The 13033-nt window shown below is 35.6% G+C and overlaps 1 protein-coding gene across 2 annotated transcripts in view; it reads right to left on the reverse strand.

The window, feature by feature from the left end:
- The window catches only part of LOC137283638 (protein FAM149B1-like), a 62706-nt gene that overhangs the window by 26134 nt on the left and 23539 nt on the right, over positions 1-13033 (reverse strand). Inside the window, exon 1 of one of the 2 annotated variants that reach the window (XM_067815235.1) lies at positions 8607-8985. The exons of the other annotated variant lie outside the window; for it this stretch is intronic. Coding sequence (XP_067671336.1) covers positions 8607-8887 — 281 coding nt within the window. The 5' untranslated portion in view covers positions 8888-8985. Of the gene's footprint in view, positions 1-8606; positions 8986-13033 lie in introns of those variants that run through there. 2 annotated transcript variants of the gene reach the window in all.

Below are 13033 nucleotides of genomic sequence, written 5' to 3' on the forward strand. Positions count from 1 at the left end.
GTTCAAATATGTCATTAAACTTGATGAATGGAAGGTACATGAAGTCCAAAAATGTATTTCATTGTTGGAAACGTATGTTTCTGTCTATATATCTGAATTTTAATACATCTTATTCAATTTCGTAGGATTTCTAGTGGAATCGCATTGGCGTAGTTTGAAGTTAAAATTCGTAGCAACTACAATAAAATCATAGAGGTTGGCATCTCTGGAATTATGGAAACACAAACGAAACAAAATCCTCAATCAAATGCTAGGCAACAACTTGCAATTTAGCTTCATTTTGGTTTTTGTCAATCGCAATTGGTCAGTTTAAACAAAAACGCCCCAGTCTGAAGACTGTCGGAAGAATATCATACAATATTACATCACCAGAACAATAGGTATTCTTTTCACTGAAGGTTATGCCATATTTGTTCATACCTTTTACAATGACAAGGACTATAAAATAATTACCTGTATTGAAATAGAAATTACACATCATTTAACATTGAATGTAATGGCTGTAAACATGAGCACAATAATTCTGTTATCTATGGCCAAGTTATGTTCCAAAACATACACATGCCATTGTGTTGGTAATTATAAAAGCAGTGTTGGTTTTCTCTATCCAAAACAACAACTGTCTCAAATTCAGCCATCAGACAATGATGCATAGGTCTGGTAGCCTTTTCCATTATATCAGCTAATGTTATAGTGCCTTGTGTGAAACTGAGACACACATGCTGGAACTCATTTGCTGCAACATAATGAAATGTAATTTAGTAGATAAATGTTGATATGATCAACTGGCTTGAATAATATCTGCCCATGTTCTCCAAACTTAAACCACCATTTTTTAACTTCTGCTTTTTATAGTGAGTGAGTTTAGTTTTACACTGCTTTTAGGAATATTCCAGCAATATCACAGTAGGGAAGGAGGGGGGGCACCAGAAAAGGGCTTCACACACTATACCTTGTGAAGAATCAAGCAACAAAAACTTCAATAACTGAGGAACATGGACAAATAGTAGTGACCACTGTATAATGTTGTCCATATCATGAGTGTGTACATACATGATGATATACATATGTTTGCAAAAAGGTTAGCATATCCTGCACAGCTGGTAACAGCCAAGTAAAAAAGTGTACGAAAATACTGGATTCATTAAACTTGGCAGGAAAATATTTCACCTATATGAAGCCTTCCTTTTTAATGGAAACCATCTAATCAAGATTTACTCCAATGAATTTCAAACTTGCACGATGCAGAGAATGCCCATTTCACAAATTAAATCTGTGATGCAACACTGAGTAAAGACTAATCCATCCCTTCGCAAATTCATGGTAGTACTTAGATGTTTGTTGGGCTCTCCATGCACATTGTTACCATCATAATATGACAGAACATATCTGAATACTGAGTAAATATCTCTAAATAAAGCTACTGTTTATTGTTTGTTAATAGCATGCTTTTCTCTTCACGACTGTTATGTCTGTAAGTTATTTGTATTCCAGAGCTGTATTCACAATGCATTTGTTGCAGCACTACTTAGTATGTCAGAAGTATACTGTATGGTGTTAGTCAACAAATGCATTGTTATTTAATAAGTGCAAGCATATCCTTCTGGAAAAAACAATTGTCATCACTGATTTTCAGTGATCCATTCACAATATTCTCATCACTATTTTGCCTTTCATGTTCAGTGTGAATCTGTTTTGGTAGATAAATGAAACTTCTTATTCTTTGACATTAACAATTTATCTGTATCAAATATAATCATTGTTATTAGACTTTTGAATCTATCAGGTCATAAAACAAGCCCTCTTTAAAAACTGCATTAAAATCTGAACCATATATCAGTTCTGGAGACAGTTTCCATGACGTCCTCAGGTGTATTTACCAGCTAGACCTCCATTATCAATTTATCATGCCATGAATGTCAACATTTTGAGTATTTCTTCCACTGCCCATTGGTCAGTGATTGGCTTACTTGTAGGGCAGTGACCTCCCCTTGCCAAAACAAACATAACTGCCAAACAAAGACCTACTCGAAAGGTTCAATACCTCAAACAGAGCCATTACAACAAGGGTATTTGTACATGGCCATGCTACAGACATAGTTCTCTTTCTCCTCACATGGCATGTCCATGGTCATTACATCAATACAAATTGGTCCATTTTCTAGATGATCTTTGCAATTTTACACTGTTATGAAATTTGAAAGACATGAATCTATGTGAACCATAAGTGGGTTATTCTTATCATAATAGTCCAATCAACAAAAAAATCACCTGATCTTTCAAAATTATTTTACAAACATATTTAAAAACTGTACCAATTTGGTATTTTGACAATTTAGTCTGAACTGGCATAATGCCAATCCATACATCAGCAAAAGCTAAACAATCAATTTTATGAAATGTCTAAATATTTAACAAAGTTATGATAATTTGAAATACAATGTATCGATATTTTCCTGTGAGCTGACTGCTCACAATTACCTGCACAGAAAGATAACTTCATGAATATTTCAGTATAAAGATATCGGGTTGCAAACTAGAGGGAAAACAGTTTCAACTGCTGATGCCAACATCATAGAGAGCAAACATCTGAAGCAAAATTGATACATTTAACCCAAACTGGTTGTCTTTTCGTAACATTCGTAAATTTAAATGTTTAATATATACAAATGTGTGTGTGTGTGTGTGTGTGTGTGTGTGAGAGAGAGAGAGAGAGAGAGAGAGAGAGAAAGACTGCAACACTGTATACAAGAGTAATCTGTAAATTATGTATGTTATCTTAACTGTTCCCATAATCTGTACAAAAGATACTTCACAAACAGAAGACAGACACTTTTTAATGACAATTTCCATACAAAAATAACATAGCACATATAGAAAAATTGTGAGGTTTATAAGGCTCGCTCTGACATCAGACGTAAGGGGAGATAACTCCAAGGAGTTGAGGGCATACCACCAGGGGAACTATGACTTACGGATCATTCCATCTTTTTGTATTTGTCTGTGGTAACCACAGGAATAAGGCAAACATTATCCAAAGAGAATGTTAACACATATAATTACAGTCTTTCTTTGTGAATTTTCCTACATAAAAGTGGGGAGTTTTGTAAGAAGTGTCTATAATGATTTAATAAATACAGGCATAGCAAAAATACTGTCAAAACAACAACATTTAGGCTGTGTCAAATTTGGCCAAGTACAACACCAAGAACACAAATTTCACATTACTGCAGTCCAGTATCCAACACCTCAGGCAACAAAATCACTTTAATTAATGACATAAATCAAGTAGAAAGTAATTTCAGCAGCAACATGTCTTGCCAGTATCATTATTTCCCCATTAGACCTAATTGTAATCACTGCAGGTAATGGAGGCAGCAGAGGACATTTGGTGCATCCTGCAGGCCGATCCATTGGCTACATTATCCTAGCAGCGACAGAGTTGCATAATCTACTGATCTAGTCATTAGAGGATGGAGAAAGTGTGGAAAAACAGTCTACAGTCATCAGGCACTGATGGTTCAATTGTCTGCAGCCAATCTGTAGCATAAAGATAATTGGGATAATTTGCCCTCTTCCTGCTTCCATGATGGTAATGAGAAACCGACATAAAATAACAGTAACGACGCTACCTCCCTGAAACAGAATTCATCATGATTTTTTTTTTTGTAGTGACAAATGGACTTAAAACATTTTCAGACATGTCTATGACTTCATCAGTTTTGAAGAGAACATTACTAGTCATTTTATGACATGGTGGAAAATATTAATCTATCCAATGACCCGAGCAATGGATTTTTGTGTAAAACTGTACTTCATTTATGCTGATCGATGACGAAATGAAATGTAGGTAATTTTGTCAAAAGTCACCAACTTGAAGTGTTGAATCTCCATATTTCATAGCTTTATGATATCGCTAATGCAAATGTGAGTCAAAAAACAAAATCCAATCTTTATGTGTTTTCACATGAGTCACTTAGAATGATCTAATGTTACTGTTGGCTATATTACAGGCTGTCAGCTTCATGCATGTACAAAGTAAAGCAGGTCTTAGATAATGACTACTTCAGTGGAACAGATGGGCATTGTCAGAGTGCTCTCAGTCTAGAAACAGAGATTCACCATTAAAAATTTCTACAAATGCAACAGCAGCACCATAGATGACTGACTACCTGTGCTCTGGTCTTACCTCAGCATGCACATATACGTCTTTGTACCGATACAATGCATAGATGTACAAGGCACTGAAAGACATTTACATGACCAGGGATTTACAGGAAGCAAATTCCTGCAGAGTAATATTTAAATGTCTGGGACCCCCATTTTGTAGCCCAGGACCCTTGAAAATTAAGAGTATGAGCCCCAGGAACCCTTAAATACTGACAAGATTTTATCTTCTAACTAACAAGGAATGAAGGGCTACATCATAGTGAATCCATTTTTGTAAATGTTGTGACACTAAACCTAATAATCAGCATTGTACTTAAATGATCAAATTATGGTTTTCCAAAGGAAAATCAGTGAATGAGTGAAATCTATCAAAGCATCAGCAATCACCCAGCTATATCATTAAATTTTGTGACACCAAATTATTAATTCCAGAAAGGTAATATGTTTTTCAAAAATATATCCTCCCTTTCCTCAAGAACAGTGCACAAAGTGGGTGCTGAATATTGCATGAGTTTAACAGTGGAAACGGGTAACCTGATACCCTGGGTGAGATCGACATGGAGACCTTCTCCATCCACATTGCTCTATTATTGATACTCACATGAATCTTACTCATAGTAAACCTGGGATTTGGGGATTTTCTAACCAACTGTACTACATCAGAAACATGATAAATCCTATAATAGCAATATGGTTACATCAATTAGGCACAAGATGACACTCCTACTGATCTCATGTTCTTGTCACAATGAGTTTTGATGCCTAAGACAATGGAAATATGTATCCTTCAAACATAATGTCTTAATGTTATCTACCATAAGGTTTCCCGTAGACGATTCATTTGTCTAGCAGTATTATATGAATGTGCCTGCTTCCCTAATGTACAAGTTCGGATTTAATTTACTATGAAGGTAGTACAGAAATGATAAATTAATATTTCACTTACTGGTCATGCTAATTGTATAGAAAAGGAATATCACATGATTCCATCAGAATCTGTATGAACTATAGGGCACCTAAGAGCAAAGTGAGAGAATGCTGATCTTGAATAAACCAGGTAACTCAATGTGATCACCTGATTCTCATTCAGAAAGGTGACACAATGTGACCACCTTGGTCCAGATTTTCAAAGTTCTATTAGTCTTAAGATATAAGTGCCATACATTAACATTAAATTAAGACTATCTTAATGTTAAAAGAGCTTTGAAAACTTAGACCCTGATCCTCATTCAGACAGGTGACACACTTTGACCAGCTGATCCTCAGTTAGACAAGTGACACTCTTTGGTCGACTGATCTTCTTTAGTCATCTCTCTGGACGAGCATAAGGTACTTGATAACAGGGGTAGCCATACCATGAATGAATGAAGAAATAAATAAATAAATAAATAAATAAATAAATAAATAAATAAATAAATAAATAAATAAATAAATAAATAAATAAATAAATAAATAAATAAATAAATAAATAAATAAATAAATAAAAAAATAAATAAATAAATAAATAAATAAATAAATAAATTAGGTACAGGTAATGCATGAAATACTGCTTTCCTAAGACATATTGTTTCTCATTCAAGTTGTAAATGCAAGTTACGAAGTGGTTGAACTGATATTTCTTCCATGAAGGGAATGTAAAATGCAACATGCTAATGCATCCCACACATATTTTCTCTATACATACAAAAACACTGCATGAGCAAACAACCATTTAGCCATTACAGAGCATAAATTTTCAGAGAATATTTTTCATATTAATGCATAGTGTCACTCTATCCTTCCTTTCTGTGGCACTAAACTACATGACTGACCCTAATCTGGTGGGAAAACTTGGCCTGCCATTATATTCTAAGCACACATTTATTACATTAACAAAGTGAAAAAGTGATCAAATATCCTGCCTCAAGGCCAGCAGCCCAATGAGAGTCACACCTTTTATTACCATGCTATGCTTGATTCCTTCGTCTCCATATTCAACGTGTACCAGTAAATAACATTAACAAATGACTTTGTTGTAATTAAACTAAGGGGGTCTCGCTCAGAAGGCATGGGTACAAAATGTGTACTTATAACATGTCCCAATCATGCTAAACAAAAGCATTACCAGTGATCACTGGGCTATCTTTGCCATGGTAACCTGGCATAAACAAACATAAACCATGATGGTGCAAACCTACACAGGAGACAAAAAGTCACCTGCAAAAATATCTCAACTAGTAACATCTGATACAGTCGAATCTCGCACATTTCTAAAATCATAAAGTGAATATAACATATGGGTCCATTATATCGGGAGGGTGATTAAAGGTTTAGTGGTAGTACATTCTGGGGATAATTCTGTATATTGGGTATGCTGGTATGTCGAGGGTTGGTATAAAGAGCACATGATGTTTGTTTGTCAGATGTTACAGTGATGAGTCAATGTTGGATACCACTTTGCTCGATGAATGTTTCAGTGGTGGTGCCAGGATGATTCAAGAATGAAAATGATTCAATGATGGGTACCACTATTTAGGTTGAACGATTCAAATTTTCGGTATAATTTTAATGTGTGTATGATTCAAAGTAGTTGGTACCCATATGATAGATAACTCAGTGTTGGGTACAAGCATGTTGGTTGAATGATTCTCTCTTGGGTACAATGTCGATGAGTGAATGATTCAATGTAGTTCAAGACACCAGTATGATGGATAACTCAATGTTGGGTACACGTATGTTGGAAGGATGAATGAGATGTGTATATTAGGTTGATAATTCATCTGTGGTAAGTTGGACATGTCTCTTAAAGTGGGGCACCATGTTGACACAATCTATCTTCCATATATAAACCATAAGATTAACACTAACACATACTCTTTATCCTTCCACAGACACTGAATAGTGGGGCAGGTGGTGGCATGTACTTCTCAGCTGCTTCAATAGTCACATTCCTTACACCTCTCTCAAAATCTTAAAACATATTCCTAGCGGATTATCAACAGAACTTGCCTGACACACAATTTCATTTTCCGTATCATGCTGTGAGAATTCAAACTATTTTTATTCCAAGACAGAATCACTTTCATCTGAGATGTCTGAGATGAAATTCTCATTTGTTAACCCCACAACCTGCTCTGCCTCTGAAAACAGCAGCAAGAGATATTAATATCACATAATATATGTTATGGTCAAATTCTAAGACCAATCAGAAATACTGATAATTTTACACAAAATCGATCTTTTGTTTACTGAAAAATCATGACTATAATCAGGCTGATTTAATTCATACAACTGTATCATTTTAATATGCTATTAAAACATATTTGATAGATACAAGTACCCTACCAAATTATAACCATAAAATATGTTCAACAAGAGATTATGCCAAACAGACTTGTAACAATTTTTCGATTTGAGCTAGGAGTTTTTACATTGTGGCTCTTGTGAAACTGAGATATTGCTCCTATGTAAGTGGTTTAACTGATAACCACTGGTAACAAAAAGATGTATGCAACAAATGTTCCTTAACAAGCATCCAAAATAATGTTTGTATAATGACCTTTCAACTACGAGCCAAAATCTCTGTCTTATTTGCTATTCTATGTTATATAATTGTATACATGATCTCAAAACGTCATAAGTTTAATTTGAAAAAAAGCATTATTTTAAACTGTTTGTGTTTACAGGTGGGGATTGCACTAAAGAAAGCTAAGATTAGTTTGTTCATTCCCATGAACAATACTTCCAAGTAATTTTTAGAGCTATTCTGCCAGCATGTTCACATGCTAAAATATTTCCAAAATAATTCACATAACAATTTCCTTAGTTTGGAACTTACAGTACTTGTATCTTATATGCATGATATGACTTTGACTCATTAATCTGTTTACACGTACAACAATTTCAGCTGACAAGTGAATTTCCATGTGATGGTAACCGTTGCTGGTTTGCCTCAGCTCAGCTCCATCTTAAGCTAAACCTTAACTGACAATGGACTTGTAGTTATTGGGGTTATCATAGGATTCAGTCAGACTAGGACACATACATATCAATATGATTTTCCCTATACCCAACTAGAGTAATAAATGTCATTCCTCTGTACTGTGATCAACAGTAGTGTGAAGTAGATGAGTATTTGTCTATATTTTATATGAAAATTGAACATAGAAACCTAAAATTCATGCAGCTGGTATGCAAAGGACTAGTCTGTCGAAAATAAAGCAATAAGGTTGTGCAGTAGTACATCATCCAAAGACAGTCAGTCTCACAATAATTCTGTAAAAAAATTGTAAATATACACAGAATTCCATTTCCTGTATGGTGCTGTGTGAGAATTCAAACTATTTTTATTCCGATTTTGAATAAATGTCATATGAGATAGAATTCTCCATTGTATACTTTCCATATGGCTAGGAGAGTTTTCAGTGTGTAATAAGGTTAAATTGAACAAATCTTACCCTCGGACAACAAGAATTTCATCTAATCGCTCCCGAACAAAACTTCCACTTGAAGATGAGACCGATGTAACACGTGAAGATGATGAAGATGATGGTGCCCCTTTCCCCAGGGCAATCAGTGGGGGTAGCTGAGGACCATATCCCTTCCCCCTGCCTGTGTGTGCCAGCGTATAGGTGTGAAGGGGCAAGTTGGAAGGGGACAGGTGGGGCAACTGCTTCAACAGCAGGTAAGTCAGGTGTGTATGGGTGTCTGGATCAACACCTGTAATGTGGAGTGTCATCAGGGCAAAACACAGACACTTCAGGATGCATTTGAGGTTGGAAAGTTTGACTCCATAACGATTTGTCCGTGTAAATAGAAGACACACTGTTGGATGGAAGGATCCACTTGCTTCTCATGCCAGATTTTCTTTCAAATCTGTTGTTATATAGAACTTAAAAGGGCATTTGGAAGTACCTTTATACACAAGCCCAGTAACACATAAATATCCTTTGATTTTATATGTAGCTCACTTAAAATCAGGTTTAGAAAACGTATCTTTTCTTTTCTGGCAAGTCTGCTGCAAATTAGTGTCCTAATGGCAAAATGAAGGACTTTTGGCAGTATCAACGTCTCAGGAACATGGAAGAACAAGACCTAAGGCACTGTGAACACTGCCCTGTCCGAGGGCTATTTGAATAGCTATGGACCTCAGTTGCCCCTATCAACACCTATCACTTACTGCACCTAAAAACCTCTTTAACTTCACCTAAACAGCTCAAATAACACAAGTCTTTCTGCCTATTAATGATATCTAGTACATAAATCCACTAATTTTGACATTTCAATGGTCCCTAGATCATATCACACATCACCAAGGCACTTAGTTTTTGACAATGGATAGTTTCTGTATTTTTGGCAAATTATATGTGTTCATATTATAAATTGCGCCCTGATCAATTGCAATTACTTCACAGAAAATGGTTGACAAGATAATGCTAAGCAAAGATTTGGCAACTTTTAAGCAAAATGCACACTGGTGCATTTAGGTAGGATTAATGATAAAAGCAGAAGCACACAGCCAGTGGAGGACCTCTTCTCCAGAATCTGGGTAACACAAAACACTGTTAACAATTGGGAAATGAGTAGAGGCAGGCGAAACTGATCCAATAGCTTTCCCGTGTGCTCATCACAAGCAATGCTGTTATTGTGCCCATCACGAGTCAATGAAGCACATCATATCAAACATCATGGTCTGTAATGATCATCCAATACACTGTCTATTCTTGGCATTATCCATCTTAACATCCCTTCAGCTTGCACTCTCATCTCATTCTGACACTGCCAGTAAGTCGCACCTATAGCAGGACTTGCTTTCACTGGCCACCAGAAGGTATGTCCTGTGGTAAATTTAGACTGGAAGATTCTACTTCTGACGAGGGGTGTCAAGCAATGGAACAGACAGTGAATTATGGTCATTATCATCCCAAGCTGATAGCTGACACGAGGAACAAATTCCTCACACAATAATTATTACCTTGGAAAGTAACACACTACATTTGGGTGATAAATTAATTGAAGATAATAGTGTTTGCAACACCCATCTCACCCACACTTTCATCTCATTGGTCGCCATAAATCTACAAATGTCTTAATTAAGTCTTGTAGACACAGCAGTATGCCATGTGGTTACCAGAGGCTATGATAAACACTAGCCTGGTTATAAAAGTCTTGGGACATGGCTTTTTCGTGCTGTGAAATTACCTATGATAAAATTACCAATTACCACTCTTTACAGTCAAAAACAATAATCCATGTCCCACACTTATGTAAATGAATGTTCCTCCTCCTCCCCCCTCTTCCCCCCCCCCCCCCCCCCCCCCGAATGAGCATCCCTCAACTTCATGTGCCTATGACAGCAGCTGGGTGACACAAAGACAAGTTAATTTATTCAATCAGTGAAGTGGATGATGAATATTATTTAACTCCATCAGATAGAAACTCTCAACTGTAATATCTCCTCTCCCATGATTGCTTAGCAACAACAATCAATATACATGGATAAAAATAATCTCCTAACAAGGATACTTCAAATTGTGACTGCTGTTGTAGGGAAAATGACTTGATACTCACTTAATATTTTATTAACAAATAAAATAAACTTGTACAAAAACTTGTAGTGTTTGAAGTAAATAAAGACAATGGGTTCATGTTTTTCTTTAAAAAGAAAAGTGAGGTTTTATTCATCCCATTTTAAAGCTTTAGCAACTCAAGCATTTTCAACATAATTACAGTCATTAGTTTGTAAGTAAGTCTTCATCATTTTTTTAAATTAAGTTTTGGATCCCATTTATTTATTTATTTATTTATTTATTTATTTATTTATTTATTTATTTATTTATTTATTTATTTATTTATTTATTTACTGGAAGCATAAATTTTCGTTCATGTCATTGAGAGATCAACAAAAACCTTCATGACATACATGTACTGGTAATAGCCCATCTAACTGCTGATCTACACTTCAGTAATTACCAACCATCAACATGATCAATTTGTTACTGACAGTCAACTCAATTATAACCCTTAAGCACTCTTTGTTCAACAAACTCTTCACAAGAAATCAATCATCAGTAGATATCCTTTTCTTTGTTGTCACCATGTGGCCATCCATTGGTCACAATATGGACATCGTGTCATCTCCAGTTGTAATGGTGCCCATGCTATGCTGTGAGTAGCCAGCTGCAAGACATATAGAACTATTTACACAGTATACATTTGTTTACCTGTGCCACAGCATGGATACGTGTTACTCTAAACACTATTTTGTGACTGCTCAATATCCCCAAAACGGAACAGAAGTTCAGCCTCCAAATCCCCCAGGTCTCCCTATGAAATATGAATATTATACAATGTTCACACTGGTATTTTAAAAATGAATATAATATTCAATTGTAGCTGCTCACAAGAGGGCAGGAAAAATGTGGGATCATAATTATGTGATAATAATAGATGATAACAGCGTCCTGGGACACAAGTGTTAAGGATGAGTAACCATGAAGGAATGTAATTACACTATACACATGATAGCACCATAGCAGTTACCACAAGTAATGATCTGCTGACAGTACTTGGCCAGGTGAGTCCCCCTCTCCCTCCTCCCTTCTACCAGTGGACCAGCAACATGGACGTCACAAAGCAAACAGTGAATTGTATAGCCTACAGTAACAATAGCAATAGTCAAAACATTAACTACCTAAATATTTGTCATTAAACAGCAAGAAGACCGGTGAAACTGCCCATATGACATGATAAATGGTATTGCCTTGGTTACAAACATAACAGTACAATGGACAAGATCGGGCAGAGCTTAGCAGACCTGCCTGAGGCGAGAACCAGGAAATGATCTGCTAACGACAATGTATTATGGATGATATGCTACACACCATGATTTCTGTAATTGCATAATGTTTTCTGACAGCATTACTTCAAAAATATGTTTAAAATATTGTCTTTGCAGATGCACGGTATCATGTATATATTATCAAATGACACTATAAAATAATTTGATGTTGATCAGAAATTCAGCTACTTACTACTGGTAGGGTTAAGCTCTCTGGACTGTTACATTAGACAGTGAATATTGTCAGCAGCATGTGGTTTGTAAAAATACAATGGCTGAAAGCATGAAGAATCATCCACAATGATGGACATGTTGACATACAAATTCTACACACATCCTAACCTTACACACAGTTCTCACTGTCTTACCAACAAGCCCTACACCTCAAAACAGAGATGCCAAACCCAAAGTGTTGCAAGCAGTACTTTCAAGGATGAAAATCAGTCGTTTGACCATAAAATTAGCAGTAAACTAAATACATGATGGACTAGATTACTTGACATTAATCAAGAGTGAAGCTTTAATTTCACGTAACTCCAACAGCAGATTTCCAAATTATCAGCATTACATCTGCTTAAACTCACAAATGCTACTGTTGGTTCCTGCAACAATATCTTGTTACCAGAGTAACGTGGATTAGTCCCAATCATACCCCATTTATCAGAAACACCTTGAGAGCATATCACATGAACTAAATTAACACATTTAACAGGTTTCAATAGAATTAGATGTTATTAGTTCAAAGTTCATATGCCAAGCATACTTGCTATTTAATTTTCAAAAATAACTGACGATTTAATCAAACTCTATCTTACTTGGAAGCAGATAGTAAAGCAAAACTAGTTCTGAGAAAGTTAATTACAATCAATGGGATAATGGCAACTGAAGTTTATTTCTTAATGTTTTTCACATTTTCCCTAAATTAAATTGCTACTGTTGCAGCTGTATTTCACACATTAAGTAACATAAGTTACAATACCTATGCCAAAATCAATCAATCAATCAATCAATCAATCAATCAATCAATCAATCAGTCTGTGACCA

The sequence above is a fragment of the Haliotis asinina genome, chromosome 5 (assembly GCF_037392515.1).
Source record: "Haliotis asinina isolate JCU_RB_2024 chromosome 5, JCU_Hal_asi_v2, whole genome shotgun sequence".
Lineage (NCBI taxonomy): Eukaryota > Metazoa > Mollusca > Gastropoda > Lepetellida > Haliotidae > Haliotis > Haliotis asinina.